Here is a 26,559-nt window from a genome sequence, read left to right as displayed (position 1 = left end):
TTAATTTAATATTGGCCAAATTATTGGTACAGTTAATCGACAATTGCAGACTAAAAGAAAAAAAAAAAACACACAAAAATAAAAATCATAAAGTAAACCCTAAATTTTCTAAATGCAGTACATGATTTTCTTGGTACCTATGGCTGCAGGAAAACAACCTTGTTATTGGCCCTTGCAGGAAAACTCGATAAATCTCTCAAGGCGAGTATTGCAAACCACGAAATGTACAAACCTCATGACTATTCAAATATTAATCTCAAAATAAATATATAATGGAGTGTAAACCGTGTTACAATCATCATAAAACCTCATGTTTTTGTTTCTTCAAGTTGCAGAGGAAAATTAAATATGAAGAAAAAAACTACAAAAGCAAAGAGAAAACGTAGACAAGGAAAAATGCAAGAAATTAACCATCTATACCCACCTTCGTTTAGGAGTGCACAAGTCTTCACCAACCGTCGATGCCTTCACTAGGTTTCCACCATTTTTTAGGGTTTTCCGTGAGAATTCTTAATCTAATAGGGTTTTGATTATTTTTTATTTTTTAATTTATTAGGTTTAAAATCTTAATGGTATTTATATCTATTTAAGTGATATTTTGGATACATTTGAAAGTTTTTATAAAAAATGACATTTTTGAAATTAGGGGCTAATATTTGGCTATATTTGATGAATTGTAACAGTAAAATATCGAAAATACCTTCCAAAATTGTATCTGGTTGCGCTTTATTTCAACTTTTATACAGTGAAAATACGGTTATGCCCTTCCGTTCCACCTCTCGACCATCGCTACATCTTCTAGCATCTTCCCTTTGCTTTTTACTCTTTTTGCTTCTGTTGCTTTTCACTTTTTCTCCACTAATTTCCGTTCGATTGTTTTGCATTTGTGCTTTGGTGAGATATTTTATTAGCCTATGTTATGTGTTTTGATCAAGGATTGAATTGGGTATCTTAGTTAAAGCAAAATTGGGCTCTTCCTTTTGCTTCCAACATGTTCTTCCAACCCACCCCAATTCTCTCTCGACAGTTTTCCAGGAAGCACAACGTGAATCCCATCCCGGTTCTCCCGATTCAAAGAAAATTCTTCAACTGGCTTTGATTTCAGGGTAACTCTTCTCTCTCTAGAATTTCGTTTGGGATTATCTTTTTCTCTCTACTCCGCTGAATCTCTATGGCCTCTGATTGAATCGTTTCTGAAATGGGTGTTCTAAAGCAGCTGTCATCTTTGCATACAACTTCCTTGCTGCTGCGTTGGGGCGACGATCTGAAGTGAAAGGCCTCAAATTTACAACTAATACAAATAGAAAGTATTGCTTATCGCATTTTATCTTCGAGCTTAATCCATCACTTGATATGCAGTACTAACTCAGTTGTTCATCAATTTGTTTCACTTTTAGGTTTTATTATGGTAAGTAATTCCTCTATTTCGAGTATCATGCATCTGTTTTTCATTTCCACTGAATGCATATATTTGTTTCGTAATGCATTCTTTTGTCATGTCATTAATGATCATATGTTTGCTAAGCATGATCATGTGCAATAAACTGCATCTGGTGACTTCATTAATCCTGTATCTAATATTTGTATTAGTTGATTGAGAATTAGAGTTACGCGATTTCCCAATAATGCATCGAATCGAAGGTTTTTCTCGGAATTTTTCGTTTTCTGTAATGATAGTTGCAATAGACTTGGATTGTATTTTTGCTAATTACTATGATATGCTAGCTGGGGAACTTCAATTAGTATGCTAAATTCTTAAAACTGGGACGTCTTGATGTTTACAGACGGTTCTTCCAACATCAGCAACTATATCAATTCTGCACCAAGTCCCAGAAGGTCATGTTAGGGTATATTGGAGAGGACGCGCTCTTTTGAACACAATTATAGATCCAAGTGATGTGCATTAAGAAGTTGCTTGCATAGGGCCTTAACTTTGCCTACTTCTCATTATTTCAAATTTCAGGTTTTCATCTCAAGCTGCCTCTGGTCACCCATTTTGAACCCGTTCAAGTAACCCTGCAGACTGATCAGGTAACTTTGGTAATCCATGTTTGGAAGATTGAGGATTATGTCTTTCCATTCATTATAGTTTTGAAAGCTTCTGTTAGCAACATTGTAGGTAAGGGATATTCCATGTGATACAAAAGGGTGCGTCATGATCAATTTTGAGAAGATTGAGGTAAGGCTATGCGATATTATTCTTAGTATTTGTATATTATTTTCACTTAGTTGAAGGTCTTGAAAAACTCCATTTAATAAATCCAAAATGTGTAATCCTTTAGGAGCCGTTTGATAACCATTTGGTTTTTAGTTTCAAGTTTTTGTTTAGATTTATTTTTGGGCATTTACAATAACTTTAGGATATGTAGATTTAATATTATAATTTAGTATAAATTTATATATTATCTTCTTCTTAGGTTCTTCAAGCATTTAGCTTCTTAAAATGTCATTTTTGAAAAAAGCTGGAGTAGTGCATTTTATAGTGTGGCCTAACTTCCTTTTCATTGAAGTTGGATTTTTGAGAGGGACTGGTGGATCTCTAAAAAGGAACTTGGTGGAAATTCCTTATTACACTGTTCTGTCTCATAAGTTGTGAATTATATATGCAGGTATGGATGTTGTCTTAGCTAGATCGTTGTCTTAAACCAGGGACTTATTTTTTGCTATTACTTTTCAGATATTACATATGTAGATACTTTCTCTTCATTTTTCAGATGGTTGACAAATTGGATGATGAAATCATGGCAATAGAACTTGGTCCACCTAATTCTAAAGAGGCCCTATAAGGTCATATGCTCTGCCTCAATTTTACAGAGCTCTTACATTAGTTTTTTCTTGCTCCTTTTTAACTCTTGACATGATTTTAGGATGTTGAAAGAGCCCTCTTCCGAGCACATGTCGAGGGTCAACTAAAGGTTAACAAGTTTGTATATTTATTATTAGCTAACTTTTAATTATGATGCCATTAAAAAAATGTCAAGGATAAGTTGAAGGTTTTGAAAGAAACTAAAGTGGAATTAATTGGAACCGAACCATTTACTAGAAATCGATATATTTTTAGGTGTATTCGGAATACAAAGTAGTATAATAAGTGGTATATGTGGTTTATATTTTCTATACTTTTTCTTATAATCTCTTATGCCTTGGTCTAATTACTTTCTTGAATTCAATCTGTATTTGTAGAAACTTGGTTGCAAGGCAAATTGGAAACACACAAAAGTTTGTTGGAAACACACAAAAGTTTGATCGCATCCTATAGAATTGCCAGATAAAGTCATCTCCATTTCATGCAAAATCAGACTTCTTTCTGCACACAAAAACACTAGGTAAACACGCATTATCCTTATTTGTTCATGATATAATTCTACTGTCTATAAATTTATTTCAATTTTTTGTTCCCTTGCCTAGGATGCTTCCTTAATGACCAACATAGCATAGGACAACTTTTAGTGTTGCAATAAACAACATTTTTAATAGACGAAATAGGTTTCTCTTTTGATATTTAAATTTCTTTCATTCATGATGAGGTTGTGTATAATTTGCATTGGCATTGGTAACTTAATTTTTGACTCAAACATTGTTTATGAAGATTGAAATTGCATAATCATTCATATAGTTTTCAATCCCGCAGCAACGCGCAAGTACAAATTTTAGTAGACTCTATATCTGTAGACAATTCATTATATCAATACTTCCCCTTAAAATAAATACTTAGTTGTTCACTTTAAAATAAATAATAAATGTTAAAGGTCGGCAGATTGTTACATACTATTAGGGATGGGCATGGGCTGGGCCGGAGCGGGTACACCATATTTTAAAACAGGAATCGGACCTAACCCGGCCCGTTTGAAACGTACCGGTTTGGTCCGTGTACACGGGTACCCGTTTTTTTTTCTGGCACAGATTGAAACTTCCATTCCGCCGATCCCATCCCCTCCGACCTCCAGCTCGACCAATAGCTCTACTTCAACTGCTTCAATGGTGTCTCCAACAGCAGCAACACGAGCTTAAACGACATCGCATCAATCGAGCCCAACGACATGCTAAAGCTCACAAACAAACATTCTCAGAGTCCTCGGCTTGAATAAATTGATCCTCCATTTCAATTGACCGAACAGAAGTTCTCAAATTCCACAACTTTCTCCCAAATCACAAAAACACAAACAATCAGAAGATCAAAACTGAGAAATGAGATCTTGGGAGAGACAAAAACACAAACAAACAGAAGTACAAACACAAACTTTCTCATATTTGTAGAGGTTGTATCGCTGCAAGGAGATCTTGGATCATTCGCGAGCTTGAATCGAGCTCAAAGCCTCAAGTCTGGAAGGGTTTGAAGAACAAGGAGTCTATTGGCAAGGAGTGGGCCAAAAATTGAAGGGTTACGGTTAGGAAGGCGAGGACACCGACGAGCTTCGACATGGTTGGTTGGGTTTAAGGAGGGACTCCATTGACAGTTGAGCTCGATGAGACCTAGGATGGGAGGATGGGTGGTGCCGTCGTGTTGGTCGTGACGACAGAGGAGAAGATGACTGAGGGTTGGAGTCGAGGGAGTCAGAGGGACGAACGACGTGGAGTGGACTCGGGAGGAAGGATGATTAGGGTAGAAACTAACGGTTGAGATTGGATGATAGTTTATCATTCAATCTCATCTGTCCATTGCAATTACAAACGGGCTGGTCCGGGTACCCGTTTTTCTACACTTCAGGAACCGGTCCGAACCTAAAATTTCAAAGGCCCGGCCCGGCCCGCCCCGTTTCTCTTTTTTAAAATTAGGAACCGGCCCGTACCCGTTCCGAACCGTGGTTACCCGCCCCGACCCGCGGTTCCTGTACTCGTTTGCCCACCCTTACATACTATCGTTACTCTTATTTTGACATCAATAATGCCACAGATTGGCGACCCCACGATATATGATGGCCCATCCTTTCCTGACTTATAGTTGAGAAATCATGACCACTGAATTAGGATTTTAAGTGGAGCCTCATTCCTACCTCAAATGTGCGTGTATATGTTAGAACCCTACCCTATGTCTTTTGCAATTGTACAGAGAGAACGAAACAACAATACAAACAATCAATATTTCAATAACCGCCTTTCCATCTTTACAATCTCCTATTTATCTGTTAACAAGTAACTAACTACTGACAACCTTGTATAGATGTCATCATCCTAATGTGCCATCTGGTAGTATCCTAACAGTACATATATATATATATATAGACAGCCACACGGTGGATGCGGATACAGATCGATGGAGATGGAGCGATCTGAATCTGCTGCACACGTATTATTGTTGTCGTTACCAGCACAAGGCCACATCACTCTGATGTTGACCTTTGCGCAGCTGCTATGCCACGCTGGCATTCATGTCACCTTTCTTAGTACGGAGCACAACCACCTTCTCCTCATCCAACGCCATGCCCTCTCCGCCCGTTTCCCAACCCTCTACTTCAAGTCCATACCCGATGGCCTCCCACCGGACCCACCCCCGCACCATTCCCCCCTTAATAGACATCGTCTCGTCACTCAGGTCTGTAACCAAGCCACTTCTACGTGATCTGCTCATAACCCTAACCAAAAAGGATGACGAGTCGTATGGCTCCCCCACCACTCGCCGTCTTCCTTTGAGTTGTGTCATAACAGATGGGATCATGTGTTTCGCGATTGATGTGGCAAAGAAGGTCGACATTCCCATCATGGCTATCTGCATCATCAGCGATTGTGGCTTCTGGTCTAACTCCTGCATTCCAAATCTCATTCAACAAGGCCACCTCCTCTTCGCAAGTCACACACTCTCATTCTTCTCTCGTTTTCTTTTCCAAATTTATTTTTAATTCAATTAAATGTTTACTGGAGTTGGACATCATGATGCCACATGTCAAAATGATAAGGTTTTTTAGAGTATGTAATCCCAAAAAATAAATAAATAAATAAATAATCAGCATCGATAATGATATGTAGTGCTAGCTACATGTCTACAATAATGAGTAATGTTACACTTAATATATTTTTCATACCACATTTATATCACATTTCTAATAGAGATAGAGTCCATCAACACATATAGGTGTCATCTCTATTAGAAAAGTAGTACAAATAAAAGACGTGATTAGAATAGCATTTTTGATATCATAACTCATGATTGTTTTCCACTTTGTGAGATGAAGCCTTTGAGTTCAAACCTCTTTTATAATAGTTGTTAATCAAAATATAAAGTCCTATGTGATGCAATTTCTTGATGCACAAAATTAGTGAGGACTTTGGTACAACAGAAAGTGTCAAGTTTGTGACATTTGCTAAATTGCTTTAGTCACTAGTGTGGATAAGTATGTAAATGGACAGAGATAGGGAAGCAAACACAAGATATACGTGGTTCACCCAGATTGGCTACGTTCACGGAGTAGATGAGTTCTCATTAATTGTGAAAGGTTTACAAAAGTACATAGGTTCAAGCTCTCCTTAGTGAGTTCTAGTGAATGATTCAGTACCAATGACATTAGGAAATATTGTGAGAGAATGATCTCCTTTTATAGAAGAAATGATCTAGTTTTGTTCTGACTTTGACACGTGTCGTGCTGTGATTGGCCTCTGATGTTGACACGTGTTGTGTTGTGATTGTCCTCCTAGTTGGAGGGAAACTCTTCTGGGTCCTTGACGGTATAACATTGATCAGTGCTCAGTAGTTTCAGAATTGGTCAAGTATGGTACAAACAGTGCTCTCCTAAGTTCCCGAGTGAGGGAAGCTTCTTGGTTGGGGACTTGCAATATCCAAGCCATTGAGTAATCACAAAACTTCTAAGTACCGAAATGTGGTATCGTCTTCACTTGTCTTATCTGTCCCATAGGTAGAAGTGGCATCTTCTCTGGAAGTACTTCTCCTCCATTTAAGAGTGGTATCCTTATCTGATGTTGACGCAAAAGGTAATGTATCATTTTCACTTGAAGCTTACTTGTAGTTTCGAGCTTGGTTAAGTGCGATACAAACCCTATAATAGGAGTCCCCCAAGTCGTCGAGCTAGGAGATCTACCAAAAAATGTGACAGACAAGGTAAGCAATCAGAGTTCCAAGCAATCAATCCTAGATCAAAAGTTTGATTTTGAGTTCCGACTAATTGTTCTCATTCTCCCTATCTTGTAGGCAGCAAGAATGATAAAGAGAAGAAAAATGAGAATAGATGATATGAGATACTTTTGCTTTTTGAAAAAGTAAGATGAATCGGCACGTGTTCTGTTGCGCTTGTCTCCACATACTTCCTTGTATCTTTTTCACTTGCCCTATTTGTTCCTCAAGCAGTTGTGGTATCTTCTCTGTAAGCACAAGATGTTGAAGATGAGTACTCGAGAGCAATGTTAGGTAAGTAATCAAGCAAGGGGTTTCAGGCAGTCAATTCCTGACTGGAAGCTTGATTTCAAGTGCTGACTGATTGCTATCTTTCTCCTTATCTTGCAGGTAAAAGCAAGGACAAAGGAAAAGACAAGGAAAAAACATGATATGGGATACTCTTGCTTTCAACCCTGATGATATGAGATACTCTTACTCTGGTGTGACTTGTTTGTAGAAGTATTATCGGGGGGAAGGAAGCTGAGTATTTCGAGAAACTTCGTTGGGAATGCCCTCTCGGATGTAAGGAAGAGTTGAGCATTTTTTGCAGGTCTGCCTGGTTATGGAGGATGGAGGTCGACATATATAGGAATTTCCCTAACAGCAAGTAGTAATGGTATTCATTTACCCTTCTTAGTCATAGCAATGTAGTGCGAGCTGCAAGCTTCACGTGTTTTAACTTTGTCAGATCACTTTGAAAAAGTGTTCTGTGGTATCTGGAAAGTTGATGTTGCGTGTGAAGTTTGCGGACAAGTTTTATCCAAGGAAATCTGGCTCTCGAAGTTCGAAGAGTGGTGCCTCTTCAATTTTCGAACAAGAAGATATGTTGATAATCTAGCTCTCCAAATTCGGAGAGCCTTGCCTCTTCGATTTTTGAACAAGCAAATTTGTTGAAGGTGTGTTCTTGGATATAAGGAAAAATTAGGCATTCTTGTGAGTATGCTTTGCCACGAAAGATAGAGGTCGACACATCTAAGGATTTGCCAATTAGCCAGTAGTGGTGTTGTTCTTTTACCCATGTGGGTAATAGTAGAGTAGCTGGAATTGCAAAATTCACACTTCTTAACTTGGTCAGGGATCTTTGAGAAAGCTACCCGTGGTACCAGAAAAGCTGATGTTGCGTGTGGGTAATGTTGATAAATTTTATCCAGGAAGATCTAGCTCTCGAGATTCAGAGAGCAATGCTTCTTCGGTTTTTGAACAAGCAGCCATGTTGCCCTTTCTTTTACAAGGGTGAAGCATTTGGGTTGAAATAATGCTCCCTTGATTTCCCGAGTGAGGAAAACTTCTCGGTTGGAGACTTAAAAGATCCAAGTCACTGAGTGGTCTTGAAACTTCCAAGTACCGAGGTGTAGTAGTATATGGTATGAGTCCTCTAAGTCTCAGGTCGAGGAAGTTGACGAATGAGGTGTCTTGCTAGTAGCCAAGTTTCCAAAGTAACAAAACTTCATCATTTTCTTCTCTAAGTGGTAGCCCAAAACTCCTCCTTCATATACATTTGTTATGAAAGTTGTTAGACCCAAAGAAGGGGAAGCCTAGGCCCTTTTTCCTTTTTTTTTTTTTTTTTTTTTTTTTTGGTTACCATGAATTGATTTTGCTTCACACTATCTTCACCTACAAAGCTTCACCTAAAAAGCTTTGTTAGTGAAGCTTTTGGCATTTGAGGTTGAAGCTTTTGTGTTGAAGCTTTGTAGGTGAAGCTTTGATGTTGAAGCTTTGTAGGTGAAGCTTTTGTGTTGAAGTTTTGTAGGTGAAACTTTGTTGGATATCATGAATTGATTTTGCTTCACACTATCTTGATCAAGAGTGAAGCTTTTGGCATTTGTAGTTGCCTTCCATTTGTTGAAGCTTTTGTTGGTAAAGTTTTATGGTGAAGCTTTGTAGGTGAAGCTTTGTTGTTGAAGCTTTTGTTGGTGAAGCTTTGTGGTGAAGCTTTGTAGGTGACGCTTTTGTGTTGAAGCTTTGAGGTTGAAGTTTTGTTGTATACCATGAATTGATTTTGCTTCACACTATCTTGATCAAGAGTGTAAAGCTTTTGACATTTGTAGTTGCCCCCCATTTGATGAAGCTTTTGTTGGTGAAACTTTGAGGTTGAAGCTTCGTAGTGAAGCTTGGTAGGTGAAGCTTTTGTGTTGAAGCTTTTTAGGTGAAGCTTTGAAGTTGAAGCTTTGTAGGTGAAGTTTTGATGTTGAAGCTTTGTAGGTGAAGCTTTTATGTTGAAGCTTTGTAGGTGAAGCTTTGAGGTTGAAGCTTTGTTGGATATCATGAATTGATTTTTCTTCACACTATCTTGATCAAGAGTGTGAAGATTTTGGCATTTGTAGTTGCCTTCCATTTGTTGAAGTTGTTGGTGAAGCTTTGTGGTGAAGCTTTGTAGGAGAAGCTTTGAGGTTGAAACTTTGTAAGTGAAGCTTTGATATTGAAGCTTTGTAGGTGAACCTTATGAGAATTGTAGTTGCCCTTCATTTGTTGAAGTTGTTGAATTTCTCAATTTCTTTTTTTTTTTATTATTATTTTTTTTGGGAAACTGAAAATTTGAAAATGTGGGAAAAACAACATATACAAATTTTGCTTCCACACTGTTAAGCAAGAGATTGTGATGCAAGCCACACGTTGTAGTAGTTAAAGGCTTGGATGAACCATATAAATTGAATTTGCTTCGAATAGTCTTGATCAAGAGTGTGTGAAGCTTTCTACGAGTTGTAGTATTTGCATTGTTACAGAGGAGAAATGTCTGACGCAGATGCAAGAGGGTTGAAGAGCTTGATCATCGTATACCATGCACTGAAGTCGTTGTTGGCTTGCAATAAGACTTTGTTAGTGACTATAACTCTTGTTGGGCATAAGTGCTCCCCTAGTTGAGTTGTAAAGCTTGAGGGTTTTTGATTCTTTGTGAATGCTAGGAGTTCACATGTACAAGTTGTACCACTCGTCTTCTAGTTGGTGGAATGAATAGTGAGTTGCTTTCATCACTTGGTTGGTGGTACGAATGTGAGTTCTTTCATCACCTTTCATCACATTTCATCACTTGGTTGGCAGCACGAAGATGAGTTCCTTTCTTTACCTAGTTGGTGATAAGAGTTGCAAGTTGCCAAATAATATTAGAGTACAGGTTGTACATTTCATCACCTGGTTGGTGGCACGAAGATGAGTTCCTTCTTCACCTGGTTGGTGATAAGAATGGCAAGTTGCCAAATAATATTAGAATACGGGTTGTACATTTCATCACCTGGTTGGTAGCAAGAAGGAGAGTACAGGTTGTACATTTCATCACCTGGTTGGTGGCATGAAGATGAGTTCCTTCTTCACCTAGTTGGTGATAAGAATGGCAAGTTGCCAAATAATATTAGAGTACGGGTTGTACATTTCATCACCTGGTTGGTGGCATGAAGGAGAGTACGGGTTGTACATTTCATCACCTAGTTGATGGCAAGTTGCCAAATAATATTTATGTATGAATATGTTGGAATGTATGATGTTTATATTGATTGATATGAGTGATGCTTATGAATGTTTTTCTATGCATGACGGAATCCATGCTTTCGATATGTGAACCATGTTGGTTGTAACACTTAGTATCACTTACTTTGTGTCAAAGTATGCATGTTGGAGCTCTGAGTTGGAGTATAGAGGTAGGTCAGCGTAGACCAAGTGTTCGAATGCTAGGAATGCAAAAGACTCAGAAGAAGTTGTATGAATTCTCTATTCTTTAAATATTTGCCGAATGGCTTGTGTGACAAAAAGATCTCAAGCGGTTGAGGGTCAAAACATTTGTAATGTGTATGCCTTCTTATAATATCATTTCCTTTAATACCTAGTCCTCCACTTTGAAAGAGTGAGGCTTGGCCCCATAGTCATAATAGTCGACGATACGTTCACCCCTAGTTATCTTGATACAAACTTTTATCCCTCATGTTGTAATGAGTTTGCTAAGAGTAAAAATCATTCCCCTTACCAAGAGACGAATACGTTTGGTGACTTAGCGAGTAGCTAAATGAGGCAGGAGAAGATGCAATGGGTGTCTGAATGGCCAAGATCTCCTCACTTGGTAGAAACGAGTAGCTAAATGAGGTAAGAGAGTATGCAATGGGTGTCTGAATGGCCAAGATCTCCTCACTTGGTAGAACTTAACTTCCACTTTCCACTTATTGATAGGGGTTAATCATATGGAGGTTCACTTGGTATGTCTTTACCTCGGTAAATGCATGATTGTAAGCTTGCATCATTACCTCAAAGTAAGTCTTCTAAGTGTTAGCATTCATCATGTACTTGAAGAAGCATTCATGCATGCCTACCGTGAAGGCCTTGAGTGCTGTTTTATCATCTGCCTCAGCACAACGAGAGTACTTATTAGCATAAACGATCGGCATATTCGCGCAATGACTCATTTGATTTATGACGAATAGTGTATAGCTCATCAGCGGAGTGTACACGATCAACTTGAAAGATGTGTTGAGCCACGAAAAGTCTCCTTAGCTCAGCGAAGGAATCCACAGTATTAGGTCGAAGACGACAATACCAATTGAGAGCTCCACTAGAGAAAGTTGAAGGGCATATGAGACATCGTTCTTTATCATTGTGTCTTCGGTATGCCATGGTAAATTCAAAGAGGTATATATGCTCAATCAGATCTTCCCTCATAGTATAAGATTGCAAGCCAAGCTTCTATTTCGTTTCTCCTTGTAGAAGGGTGCCAAGGATTCTCTTTGTCAGAAGGTCGGGCCTTGGTTGATCCCAGCCAGGGATTTGGGCATGACGATCGGCCTTTAGCATTTTCACCTCTTTATGTATGATAAGAGGGTCCTGAGTGGAGTCAGGCATCATTAGAACTCTTATTTGCAAGTTTTCCTCATCCCTTTGAAGTATGGAAGTTTGGTCAAAGGCATGTGGCTTTTTCTTAGATTCATCGTACTTACTTTCGAGACATGCCGTTTAGAAGTCCTAGAGTCTCCTTCACCTTTTTGTCCCTCCAAGGCATGTGGTTCCTTTCTTGGATTAGGCGTTGGCCTACGTTGTGGTAGAGGATCGAACCCTTCAATGACTCTTAGGTCTTTGACCCTTGAGCCTATGTGGATAGAATTTTCTCGACGCTGTCTTAGGAAGTCTTGACAGTCACGGTAAACGGCTCTTGATCTTTCCATTCCTTCTACAAGAAGGTGCCTTCCTCCACTTCTCCTACTTCAGGTCGAAGCAGCTGGGTTAAGAGAAGTCGCATGTTGATCGACATTTCGATGAGTAGCTCGCTCCTCGTCAGGAATACCCATGTTGAAGGCAGGTGACCCTCTGTGTTGAGGGGCACCCAGTTGATAGTTGATTTCCACAGGGGTGATGAGCTCGTGTGTTTAAGTATGCCTAGCCTCATGGAGCGTCTCGAAGAGTTTCTCATACTGCTTCTGAAGGACCTTATTCTTCATTGCTATCTTGTTGTTCTGAGCCTCTAGCTCTACAACTTTAGCTTGAAGAGCGAACTTCTTTCGTTCCTTCTTTCGCTGCCTCACACTAGGCTCAATGAAGGTGTCGTTCTGTGTGATGTGGCTTCATTCGCTCCCCATGTTGGAGAGTGATGCCTGGTCAAAAGAGAGTGTACCAATGGTGGAAACCAGCTTGACAAAGCTAAAGAGAGTAGGAATAAGTGCGATTCCCACAGACGACGCCAAATGTTGATGCACAAAATCAATGAGGACTTTGGTACAACAGAAAGTGTCAAGTTTGTGACCTTAGCTAGATTGCTCCGGTCGCTAGTGTGGATAAGTATGTAAATGGACAGAGACAGGGAAGCAAACACAAGATGTACGTGGTTCACCCAGATTGGCTACGTCCACGAAGTAGAGGAATTCTCATTAATTGTGAAAGGTTTACACAAGTATATAGGTTCAAGCTCTCCTTTAGTGAGTTCTAGTGAATGATTCAGTACCAACGACATTAGGAAATATTGTGAGAGAATGATCTCCTTTTATAAAAGAAATGATCTAGCTTTGTTCCGACTTTGACACGTGTCGTGCCATGATTGGCCTCTGATGTTGACACGTGTCGTGTTGTGATTGGCCTCCTGGTTGGAGGGAAACTCTCCTGGGTCCTTGACGGTATAACGTTGACCAGTGCTCAGTAGTTTCGGGATTTGTCAAGTATGGTACAAACACAATTCTTTGTTCTTTATTTTTACGATATAGCAGTTGAGAGTTAGGGAAGTGAGAATCAAAGAGTGGCTACTAAAATTAGGAAGACAAATTGTCTATTTTACTTGCCTGATTTCATCAAAGAATAAAATTTGATGAATTATCTAATTAACAAAAAAAAAATATAATATATGTCGTCTCCCGCAATATTCAAACATCTAGATACATCAAATGAACTTATTTTGTCGTGACTAGTAGCATTTTTTATACTCATGTATACATATGGTACAATTCCTCCTAGCAATTGTATAAAATAAAGTCTATTTCATATTTTTACCGTGACTAGTCATGCAAATCTGCTTCTAACTTTGAAACAGATGAAGACATGGATAAGAAGATTAGCGATATTCCGGGGATGGAAGGCCTTTTTCGGCACCGAGACCTACCAAGCTTTTACAGATTGCCAATTGACCACCCATCTACTAAATTTTTCATGGAAGAGACCAAAGCTATTACTCGTGCTTCTGCTTTAATAATCAACACCTTCGACGGCCTCGAAGCCTCAATTATTCCCACATATCCACACTTTTCCCCAAAGTTTACACAATAGGCCCTGTCCACGCTCTTGTCAAATCTCGCGTTGGCGATGTCCTGTCATCCTCTGCCTCTTTGCGCCAAGAAGGCCGTCGTTGCATTGCGTGGCTAGACTCTAAACAAGTGGGATCTATTATATATGTTAACTTTGGCAGCTTAGTGAAGTTAAGACCTGACCAATTATTTGAATTTTGGCACGGCTTGGTCAATTGCGATACACAATTTATATGGGTGGTGTGGTCAGATATGCTTTGGGGGGAGCAAGGAGAGCATGTGATTCCGACGGAGCTAGAGATGGGTACCAAAGAGAGGGGCTTTATAGTGGAGTGGGCCCCATAAGAAGAGGTCCTAGCCAATGTATAAAATATCAATGATATCAGTAGTCCAAAAACACGAAAATATCGATGAAAATATCGGGATATTATCGATATCGATAAAAATTGAATAAAAACCACGGAAATTGTAAGAAAAACTTGGAAATTTTTATTGAAACTTTACAGGATGTTTATTTAGTCAATTATCTATTAGTTTATCACAAAAAATTGGAAGGAAATGCATTTATGATGGATTTAACTGATTTAAGTTGATTATATAGCGAGTTGGCAAACATTGTGAGTGTAGAAAATATGTAGTAATTAATGAAAGAAGTTTAAACACACCATAATCATTTATATATAATGAATTGGTACAATATTTTACATTTTATACATTACATGGTAAGATACATGAATTAGGACACAGTTGCCCATATGTATTGGATTAATAAACTAATTTTAATTTTTGTTGTTAACGCAGGAAACAAGTTAAGGAAGCAAACAGATAAATAAAAAAGAGACTGGGCAGGTAAAAGATGAGAAAAAGTAGAGTAAAAAGAAGTGGGAATATTCGTCAAACGAGACACACAAACCCAAAGGCGCATTCATTTCACAAAATTGTCGTCTTCCAAAACGCACGAAAATAGGTCCCCCACTCCCCACCCTCTATATCCACCCCCACCTTCCTCCTCCCTCCGCATTACCCACCCCCATCTCTCCACACACCCTCACAGCTCATACAATTTGGGCTCTGGGTTTTCCGATTACCCACCAAATCTTCCCAAAATTACTTTAAAACCTCTGATTGTAAGCGATCAATAGGAAGATTCAGACTAGTAGGTTGTAATCGTTCGATGAAGAGAGCATCATCGGGGGACTATTCGATGGCGACGGCGAGTTTGGCGGATGTGAAGATGGAGGAAGAGGAGGAGATGGTGGTTGACTGCATTGACCAGGATGAACTGAAAGGGGCGGGGTTTTCAAATCTAAACAATAATCTGATCTTCGAGGTGTTCAAGCACGTGGACGCGCGGACGTTGGGGATGGCGTCGTGCATGAGCAAGTAGTGGCACACGATGGTGGAGGACGAGCGGCTCTGGGAGCTGATATGCACCAGGCAATAGGCCAACATCGGTTGCGGCAACCAGCAGCTGAGATTTGTGGTCCTCGGCTTGGCGGATTCCGACGGCTCCACTCCCTCTCCATCTGGCCGTTCAGTAAGCCCTCATCCACCTCTTCCAGCTCTACTTCTTCTTCTTCCTCGTCGGGCGCGTCCTCCTTACGATAATATCGTGATATTTAGACGATATTTCAATGGATACGTGTGAAAATATCGATGTCTCACAAAAATGATATTATCGGCGAAATATCGCCGATAATATCTAAATTTAAGACATTGGTCCTGGCTCACAAAGCTGTGGGAGGGTTTTTAACCCAATGTGGGTGGAACTTCATCCTTGAGGGCATTTGGGCGAGAGTGCAGATGCTTTGTTGGCCTCAGCTGGCAGAACAACAGGTTACTAGTATATGGATTGGTGAGGTTTGGAGGATTGGAATTGATATGAAGGATACGTGTGAGAGATCCATAGTGGAGGAGATGATAAGGAGATTGATGGAAGAAGGTGATGAAAGAAAGGAAATTTTGAGGTCGGTGGAAAGATTTTCGAAGTTAGCCAGGGTTGCTATTAGTGAAAGTGGGTCTTCATACGACAACCTGGACAAACTTATTCAAGACTTGAGAAACTTGTGATGAATTGCTAGAATGAAAGGACTTTTATAGAACGAGTTTGATGCTTTAGCTTTGTAAACTTATTCAAGACAACCCTCTCATTTTCTTCTTTCCAATCTTAAATTCTTCATAAGTATCTCATATGGTAATGAAATCATGCAAAGTTATAGGCTATGAGTTTGTATTGAAGCCCTCTTTCTTCTAAGCCCTCTTTCTTCTAATACAAAACCCACACGTTGAAACTCAATGTTCAGAGAGATTGAGCTCTCCAAAGGAAACACTTTTTCCGGTGAATATGCCAATTTTCAATTGAATGTGACGAAATTGGTTCTCGACCCAAGACAGAAGTTTAATCCTCTCTTCTTGGGTTTCCTTTCCATGTAAGTGCTTCCTTAAAGATTTGGTTCTAGAAATTGTAACAGTGTTCAGTTCTAGAAATAGTGGTAGTGTGCAGCTTTAGAAATAATGATAGTTCTATTCTAGGAATAGTGTAGTGTTCAGCTCTAGAAATAGTTACAATGTCCATTTCTAAAAATAGTGGCAGTGTTACGCCCTGATCCCAAGATATGTCTAGGATTGACATGTGACGTCACTAAGTAACTATTCATCTATCATGACCAGCCTCCGATACATGACCAAAACAAGTCAATAATCCAAACAACGCAATGATTTTCCCTTATATTATGGATGCATCTAATCTCTATGTTAGACTGTTTACGTACCCTAAGGTAGGATCAAACCATTCGTAGTTCACCCTTTTGTTAAACTCCGACATTTCTCGTAGTACTTCTTAGCAGAAGAAACTCATATAATAGTTCCATAATTACTCAAGGAACTCATCGAGCATGATTTACTAGCTTCCGAACTATAAAACGATAACATATGACCACTAGGATTGTCATTCCTTCAATCACATATATCACACCGTTTTCTAGTACAATATTGCACTCAATAACATATAAGATTTCAAAGAACCAACAATGCACAATATTATTCTTTAACCAATTTGATTGTAATAATAACATTCATATCCATACTTTACAAAATTATAAACAATTTGATCAGCACTTCTAAATCAACCACAAAGCTTCTCGAATCTTTTGTTTATAAGTATGTTGAAAAAAGTAAGGCTAAAGCGTCATAGTTCGGCCAAAGCCTACAACTTTTATGTTTATGTAATATATGCCGATTCAAAAGAAACCGTAAAGATTTTTAGGGATCTAGTTTCATATCACTCAATGGTATCGAGCAAAATACAATTCCAGATCATTATATGGAACTGAGGCAATGCGGGGTATCCAGACCACTCAACGAAACCCCAAATAGAATACAATTCCAGAATATTCAACGGAGTCAAGATGGAGTGGAGTATCCAGACCACTAAATGGAATCCCACTCTAAAATGTGTATGGTTCCCCAATGCGAATTAAGCAGGCTGAACCATAGACATCCAATAATGTGGTTCCCTAATGCGGATTTACCAGACGGAACTACCAATAGAAATACAATAATTAAATAGGCAATGACCCCCTAATGAGGATTAACCAAGCATAGTCACCCCTATAATGTGTATGGCCCTATAATGAGGATTAACCAAGTTGAACCATATGCATGGTCAATAGTGGGGTTCCCAGTAGGACCACACCATGGAAACTGAGTAATCAAATACGCAATGACCCCCTAATGCATATTAACCCAGCAGAATCACCCTTATAATGTGTATGGTCCCCTAATGCGGATTAATCAAGCAGAACCACCTATGAAAACCTAGTAATCAAATAGGTAGTGACCTCTAATACGGATTAATCAAGTAGAATCACCCCTATAATGCGTATGGTCCCCTAATGTGGATTAACCAAGCAGGACCATCCATGTACCACTGCTACATGGTACAATCGCATTATCACACAACCTATCTCCTATGTCAACGCCTATGATTTACAACTTAAGCACATACACTATCAATTTCTCACGAGTCACGACAACTAACTATCTTGTCATACAAGCATACAAGTTCTACAAAATACTGCTAATAGGATTCCAGGCCCACATTTTCATACTAGTAACCATACATATCATTTGTATCATTTAAAAGTTCAATAAACATGTATATCACAATAAGGTGCCACTTGCACGTATATCAAGACACATATCAACCAGAAAACCACGTCATTATGATGAGACAACTAAGCTCCATGAAGCCTTAACAACATTCTAAAAATAAACGACATGCTAGAATAATTCAAGGCACGTTGACTAAAAAGTCAACTATCGATCGAAGGTCAACAGTAGGGTCCCCAACCCTAATAATCCAGTTCGAAAGATTTGCCTACCAAATTTTTAATTTGTAACTTCCTAAGAGTCTCAATGTATTTCTAAAACAACATATTAAAATTTCGTGATAATCTGATGTTCAGATTCCAATCGCAAATTTCAGTGGAAGTTAACTATCAGTTTTACAAACTTAGAAATTTAATCTGGAAAGTTCCGTATGTCAGGTTTCTAATCCGTAAGTTTTGAAGGTCCTCAAATAATGCATATAATCACATATTATAAATTGGTGACGATCCAACGGTCAGATCATCTACGATTTTACAAATGTCAAGAATCTAAGATTCTTCAATCCGAAAGATTCGTACATTGGATTTTCGGTTCATCAATTCCTAAGATTCTCGAATATTATGTCTAACAACATATTACAATTTAGTGATAATCCAACAGTTGGATGTTCGCCTACTACAAAGGTTTACTGGCGAACTTTAACGAAATTAAGCTCAATCAATCAAATTATATCCAACGGATGTGAAAAATGGGCTTAGGGCATCAAAATTGGTCAAAGTAGGTAAAATGGGTTGTTAGGCCCATGCACTGCCGCCAGGCGCCAACGGTGTACCCCGTCACGAACTCGTTGAAGCTCTATTGTCCAATCTGAAGCTCAGTTTTGTTCATGGGGCCAAGGGCTGTCAAGTGGTGATGATGATCGTCGATGCTGCAAAAGAGAATAAGATATCACCGTCGGGAAGTCTCGGGAAGACCGAGCTTTGTTTCGTCATAAACAGTGGCCAAACGCGGTCAATCATGCATGGAAAATGCTCAGGGAAGGAGGGGAATGATTTCCAGGTGGTGGCTAAGACTGTTGCGGTCTAATTTTGCCAAAATCGGCGTCGGAAAAGCGCGTAGAAACCGGGTCTAATTCTGGGTCACACACGGATCTTATGGTGGAATCCGGGTTGGCCTCTAATTGGTTATCCCTCCTCCTTTTCTAGCTTTTCTAGAGTCCCTATACATAAAAATGCGCAAATGACTAATTTGCCCCTGCCATTGTAATCTTATAATAACTCATTCGTTATAACTTCAAGTTTTTGCTTACGCGCTCGTGGGATCAAGCTCTAATTTAATGAAAATAAAATATTTTCGCGTTAATACGAAATACGTAAAATTAAATAATGAAATCTGGGGACGAGATTTCACTAGCAATGTTCAGTTCTATAACTAATAACAGTGTTCAGTCGTGGAATTAGTTGTAGTGTTCAGTCCTAGAAATAGTGGCAATGTGTAGTTCTACAAATAGTTTTCGTGACAATATTCAGTTCTAGAAATAGTTATAGTGTTCAGTTCTAGAAGTAGTTGGAGTGTTCAGTTCTACAAATAGTGGCAATGTGCAATTCTAGAAATAATAACAGTGGCCACTTATAGAAATAGTTACAGTGTCAATATTCAGTTCTAGAAATAGTTGTAGCATCAGTATTCAATTTTAGAAAAAGTTGCAGTGTTAATATTCAGTTTTACAAATAGTTGTAATGTTTAATTCTAAAAATAATGACAGTCTCATTTCTAAAAATAGTTGCAATAGTTTGGAAAAGCCTTTTTCATTAAAGTTGTGTTCTTTTTAGTAAATAAAGTTATTACAGTGCTTTTGGTCAAGAAAAAAAATTTAGAAAAACTTTTTTCATTAAAGCTTTTGTTCTTTTCATTAAATAAAGGTATTAGGATGTTTTTAGTTTAATAAAAAAAAAGTTTGAATAAATGCTTTTTATTAAAGCTCTATTCTTAAACCGTAGATTTTGTTGGATTTTGTGGTTTTGGATAAGCATGTGTTTTGATAAAAGGTTGCCAAATTTATTATATAGTGCTACTGGGAAGAGATTCCCTCTAGATCTCGCCCACCAAAGCCACATAATTAATTAATCCGGACCCTTGAAATTTAATTCAACGGCTAAAATTATTATAACTTTTAAAGGAGCTTCTTATTTGTAACCGTTGGATCAAATTTTAAGGTCCGAATTAATTGATTATGTGGCTTTGGTAGGAGAAATCCGGAGGGGGTATCTTCCAAGCACTAACCTTACCCCTTTGTCTTATTTCTACCTCCACTATTTATTAAAAAATATAATTCCCAATTTATCCTCACGTAAAATGTCATATAAGGCCTGATGGAAAACAAAATTAGATCGTTCACTTTCGCCCACACTGCCAGCAACTCGTAATCTCAATTCCCATACATCTTGTCTTCATTTTATTCCTTCTAAATTTTAATTTATGTTTATTGGATCCTGAATTATTGAATCTATGATTGAATCGCAAATTGATCTTGTTGTATTCATCCAGCTCGTCGTAATACAAATCCAAACGCACTGAAAGCATCAAACCGGATATGGATGTGTAGACATTGAAATTTCAGGAATTCCCGTGTTTACAGGATGTCATCGGAGTTTCTTTCTCTACCAATGTCACTTCTAATTCCTTCAGCTTTGGTTCTATGATTGGTTGAATGACTAACTCTTCATTTTATTGCTGCATCACCTCCGTGGTCAGCTTTGGGGATAGTCGGGATGGTGGTAAAAGTGCAAAAGGGTGGTCACTGTTTTGCTTCCTTATAACCATTTTTCTTATATTTTTTTTCTTTTTGAGTTGAATATTCAATTATTATTTAAATAATTGAAAATAGATGGGAGAACAGGATAAAGAAGCAATATGGTAGTCGAATTATGTGCTTCTCATCGGTCATTAATGTCTATGGGAAGGGGGAGGTTATGATGGTGAATAGTGTCGAGTGTGGCGATTGGAAGGGTACTTTGGGGATAATGGTGGGTGGGAAGATAGTAGAGTATTTTTCTTATTTTTTATGGTGGGTGGGATTATAACGTGAGTGTAGAAATAAAACAATGAGATAGGCACTGACGGAGGCACATGAGAACTAGAGTAGTCCTAAGCCCTAGTTTGGGAGTGAGGTGCTTACAAAAAAAGCACCCATGAAAAAAAGCTGTGAGGGTTTTAGGTGTTTGGTAAACTGAAAAAAAATGGCTTATTTTGGAAGCTGCTGTGAGAATAAGCTGAAATCAAAGGAAAAAGCTGAAGCTGCTATTTGCAGTTTTGGAAAACTGGCTTTTTTTCAAAGCACATCGAGCTACAATGCTCCTTTAATGAAAAGACTCACTATCAGACTGCATTTTTTTCCAAAAGCACTTTTACAAAAAAGTTTACCAAACACTCTGCTGCTTTATTTCACGGCCGCTTATTCTCACAGCACAGCCGCTTATTCTCGCAGCAGCTTTTTTTCAAAGCATAGCAATACCAAACCAGCCCTAAGCCTATCCTGATTTGAAAAAACAAGATTAGTATTACACTGTATTTATTGCTTTGCAACTCTTCTATACGCTTAACACAAATCCAATCATTTATCTATCTTTTCATCCAAATCTCTTCCCAAAATTAAGTATAATATTTTCAAATGGTCATTTATCACAAATCAATGACATTAAATTAAAACCTATCATTCACTTTTAATTAAAAAACCATCTTTCACTCATGCGAGCTATTCCCTTATTCTTCTTGAATTTCATATATTTAGACATTCCTAATCCCAAATTTATTGAATAAAGAACAATAAGGTTTGTGAAACTCTATTATTCTCTATATAATAGTTGTTTCTATTCTATCCTACCTCTTACTTTTATAGGTGTCCTCATAAGAAATCCTCGCTTCTCCACTGGAGGTGGGCCTAGTAACACTCTTATAATAATACAAAGGAAAATTAATGAAAAGTGCTTGAAAACTTTGAGTTTTAACGATAAGGACAAAATAAAGGGAAAACTGAATAGTACCAGGTTTGACTTTTTAGTGTTAAAATGTGGTTTTTCGTTAAAATGAACAGTACCGTAGACTTTCGTTAAAATTCCCATAATACAATCTAGGGGTATAATGACGTCACAAACAAATCCTTAGACTCTCCCGAAAAAATAAATAATTAACAGAGTGAATTAACATAGTTGAGAATTTGAGATGGAGATAGACCAACAAGATCAACAACCACACATACTATTGTTGCCGTTACCGTTACGAAGCCATGTCATTCCGTTGCTTAGCTTGGCATAGTTACTGTGTCACGTTGGCATCCACGTTACCTTCCTCAACACCGACCACATTCATCGTCGCCTCCACCAACGCCACGTTCTCTCTGCCCACTTCCCAGCCCTTCGCTTCGAGTCAATCCTTGACGGCCTCCCACCGGATTATCCACGCATCGTTCCTCCCAAAATCAACCTCGTCTCGTCACTCAGATTCGTAACGAAGCCGCTTCTTCGTGACCTCCTAATCTCCCTAACCAAAAAGGATGACAAGTCGTATGACTCTACTCGCCCTCCTTCGAATTGTGTGATAACATATGGGTGTATGCGTTTCACAATTGACGTGGCGGAAGAGTTGGGGATTCCCGTAATGGCTATGCCAATCCTCAGCGCTTGTGGCTTCTGGTCTACTTCATGCATCCTCGACCTCATTCAACAAGGCCAGCTTCACTTTGGAGGTGAGCACTAACAGGCATGCAGGCATAGTTATGTGTCCATTGATTTGGCAATAAATATTGAAAGCAAAAAAAATCTTACTATTCACATAATCATATTACTGTTTGAAATGTTTTCATTTGATTCATTGCTGGGCCAGTTTTTAATAATAAAATTTCAATGAAGCATTCAACATTTTGTCCGTTTCATCAGGAGGGCTCAATAAGAGAAATTTCAGCACAAGAAATTGACCAAAGTGAAAGAGGAAAATGGTTTTATTGGCCTTATTTAAAAGACAAATTGTTTATTCACCTATGTTAGAGAGTGGAATATGTCCATCACCATATGCTCAAATATGAAATTATATATTGACCTACACCAAATTTACGTATTAAGAAAATGTCCAAATTATTCAGTCAATAATTTTGCTTGTCCTTGAGACTTCTGGTTGTAGTTTATTTTCTTCGAATAAAAGAAAAGAAAACTAACAAAAATTTTAGTTTTAATAAAAATGACAAAATAAAGGTGTAAGTAAATAGTACCAAGAGTGATTTTTCAAGGTAAAAATGTCATTTTCATTAAAAAATGAACAGTACGAAAGTGTTTCGTTAAGATTCCCATAAAAAAAATATTAAAAAAAAGCTTAAAAAAAAGTATACAATAGCTTTACATAATAGCACCAACACAACCGGATCACTAACTGGTCCATTTTATATCAACACGATCCCGTTAAGGCTCAACTTAAACGGTAAATTTTGTACTTTTTAGTATTGTGAACACCTTGTGCATGGTTTCCTTTAGGTTATATAGTACTCGTGTTGTACCTGTATTCCAACTCATAAGTCATACACATGCACAAAAAGAAAAAGAAAACAAATAAAGCTCATGTTAATTACTTTGCTCAACAGGTGAAGATATGGATCAGAAGGTTATTGGGGTTCCGGGGATGGAAGCTCATTTGCGACGCAGAGATTTACCAAGTGTCTGCAGAGTGCCACAATTATACGACCACCCGATTTTCAAATTCTTCGTGGAAGAGACCCAATCCATTACTCGAGTATCTGCTCTCATAAACACCTTTGACGACCTAGAACCCTCTATACTCTCCCACATCGCCACGATCGGACCTCTCCACGCTCTCCTCAAATCTCGTGTCGAGGTCGACCTATCATCTTTGGCTGCCACTTTGTGCCAAGAAGATCGTCGTTGCATGGAGTGGCTCGACTCCCGATGGCCGAGATCGGTTATTTTTGCCAGCTTCAGCAGCATGGTGAAGCTAACACATGAACAATTGTTAGAATTTTGGCATGGTTTGGTCAACAGTGGCAAGCAATTTCTGTGGGCGGTGCGATCAGATATGCTTCATGGTGTGAGCGAGAGCTTGTTATTCCAACAGAGCTTGAGGCAGCTACAAAAGAAAGAGGGTTCATAGTGGAATGGGTCCCCCAAGAAGAGGTATTGGGCCTACTGGCCCACAAAGTCGTGGGAGGGTTTTCGACCCACCGTGGGCTCAACTCGACTCTTGAAGGAATTTGGGCGGGAGTCTCAATGCTTTGTTGGCCGCAACCGGAGGACCAGCCGGTGATTAGTAGATACTAAAAATTATTGCCCGCACGTTGTTGCGGAATTAAAAAATGTAAAAAGCATTATGTTTGAACGATATAAAAAATTATGTTTGAAAGATATAAAAAATTGTCATAAAAGATTAATACAATTCATTGCTATATTTAATTGATACTCCACATAAAATTGTAGAAGTTTTGGCTATCTATGCACATAGAATATTAGATCAACACATTCCACTTGGGTAGTTTTTGTGATTTTCGATCAACAGCAGTACTTACATACAAAAGGTTATGGAACTTTGGACTATTTACATGCAAAAAACGTTAAGAAATATTGTGTCATCTACATTGATAAAATATGAAAAAAATTGTTCAATGGAACACCAAAAGTTCCCTCCAGTACTCTTGATTGTCAAAAAAGTAGTTTCAACCAATATAAGACCAAAAACTCTTCCAAATTCCATGTGTATTCAGTTTCTCTAAATCAACCAACTTCTCCGTTCCAAACTATCCAACAAATATTTGACAGCAATACAACCAACCACCAACAAACATTTTAAACTCATCGAAAGATCAAAACCCTTTCAAATTTGCATGCATATTAGTGATTTTCAACTAAATTATTTGGAGATGGAGACACACAAAGCTAGCATAGGAACCAAAGAAGATCTGCAAAAGCAAGTTAAGAGATCATCGTATTACAGAAACAAATTACATAATAAAATTAAGAGAGCATCATATTACAAAAGCATAATAATGTTCATTTCCAAATGTATTACAAAAACCTATGGTTTCAATCCACTTCACATAATTCACAGTTTTTTTTTTTTCAACCCACAAAATTTACGGCTTAGGTCAAAGAATTTGATCTGATTATTAATATTCAGACGGAAAAGATAAGACTCAAATGAAATGGGCATTTGAAGTCACTTTCTTATTTCTTATAACCACATCAATATCATATTTATACAAACATAGCAAAAAAGATTAGCAAGTGCAAGCACATATCTTGTGATAGTATACAAAAATGACTAAACCCGAAATTCCTAACACATACACTAATCTTATACAAAGAAATTAGAATATCAAAATCCCAACAAAACATGAGGCACAATGATCACAATTAGAAAAATATTTCAAATAAGAGCCAAACCAAAAATGCACATAAAGGTAAGTTATCAACTCAAATAAAACTCACTCTGATGCTCATTTCTAATTATGAATGCTCTCGGGACTCCAATCTTCTCATCCCAATCGAAAAGAACTTCAAATGCAGACTCCTCTGCAGTTTAGAGGGTGATTGTTGTAACCCAATTTTCCAATTATGTTGCCCTTCCAACTTTTTCTTGCAACCAAGTTTCTAAAAAAAACAGATTGAATTCAAAAGGTAATTGGACCAAGGCATAAAAAGACATAAGAAAAAGTATAGAAAGTATAAACCACATATATCACATATTATACTACTTTGTATTCCAAATACACATAAGAATATATCCATTCTAGTGAATGGCCTAATTCCAATTAATCTCACCTTTACTTTCTCTCAAACCCGTCAACTTATCTTTGACTTTGTTTTTCAACGACATCATATTTAAGAGTTAGCTTCCATCAAACCTTCACCTAGTCCCACCCTTACTTTCCTCTCTAACCCTTTATTATCCCACTTTTACCCTCTCAAACCCCTCAACTTACCCTGGACTTTGTTTCTGCAGCTTAGTTTCATTTAAAAGCTCATCATTAGTTTCAGTCTTAAATAATCAACGCAAGAGAACTCAGGAAATCATTCTCCACTCTCTCGGTGACCAAACTCATGATAAGGAAGTGGAGAGAACGCATTGTTAAGAAGAAGAGTACCTCAAATGTTCAGAAATTAAGAAATTGAGAAGCTCAGTTGCATGCAGAACGACAGTGTTTCGACCTGACATTTTAAACTCTTCATAACATCAATTTCCATCTTAAATTAGAATAAACCTCCAACGTTAGAAATATGAGTACAAACAAATGCTTAGTAAAAGAATTAGCCAATTCTAATAGAATTGTTAATCAAACTATGAAAGCAACATATCACTAGAAGAAAAAAGTTCATCATCTATCACGGTGAATGCCCGTGATAAATTGCAATCCACCACGGACACTATGCCCGTTAGTATTCTGGATGTGATAAAAAGTCTAATTTTCGACCACGGGCTATGCCCGTTGTCAACTGCAATATGACCACGGATTGTACCCGTGGTAGATTGAGATCTAACACCACGTGCTATGACCGTTGTCGATTACTCATTAACCACAGCTAATGCCCGTGATAAATGGCAATCCACCACGGACACTATGCCCGTTAGTATTCTGGATGTGAT

The 26,559-nt window shown here is 38.1% G+C and overlaps 1 protein-coding gene, 1 long non-coding RNA gene and 2 pseudogenes across 2 annotated transcripts; 3 read left to right on the top strand and 1 right to left on the bottom strand.

Moving 5' to 3' along the window:
* The first annotated feature begins 5,254 nt into the window (after positions 1–5,254).
* LOC103433633 (7-deoxyloganetic acid glucosyltransferase-like) lies at positions 5,255–15,879 on the top strand (annotated as a pseudogene).
* A 6,261-nt stretch (positions 15,880–22,140) lies between these two features.
* On the top strand, positions 22,141–22,674 carry LOC139195186 (mogroside I-E synthase-like; annotated as a pseudogene).
* Positions 22,675–23,556: 882 nt separating this feature from the next.
* LOC103433632 (7-deoxyloganetic acid glucosyltransferase-like) lies at positions 23,557–24,072 on the top strand. The gene has a single exon (XM_008371900.2). It carries the CDS (start codon positions 23,557–23,559, stop codon positions 24,070–24,072), a length of 516 nt encoding a protein of 171 aa, XP_008370122.2.
* Positions 24,073–24,654: 582 nt separating this feature from the next.
* LOC139195309 (uncharacterized) lies at positions 24,655–26,248 on the bottom strand. The gene is made up of 2 exons (XR_011580127.1): positions 26,060–26,248; positions 24,655–25,565 (listed from the first exon to the last, which is right to left on the bottom strand). It is a non-coding gene; the product is annotated as an uncharacterized lncRNA (long non-coding RNA).
* Positions 26,249–26,559: the final 311 nt, after the last annotated feature.

The sequence above is a fragment of the Malus domestica genome, chromosome 04, assembly GCF_042453785.1.
Source record: "Malus domestica chromosome 04, GDT2T_hap1".
Lineage (NCBI taxonomy): Eukaryota > Viridiplantae > Streptophyta > Magnoliopsida > Rosales > Rosaceae > Malus > Malus domestica.
This window is presented reverse-complemented; position numbering and strand designations above follow the sequence as displayed.

Excerpts from the sequence above, each read along its gene's own strand:
- LOC103433632 (XM_008371900.2), top strand. The coding sequence starts at position 23,557 with ATGGATCAGAAGGTTATTGGGGTTCCGGGGATGGAAGCTCATTTGCGA.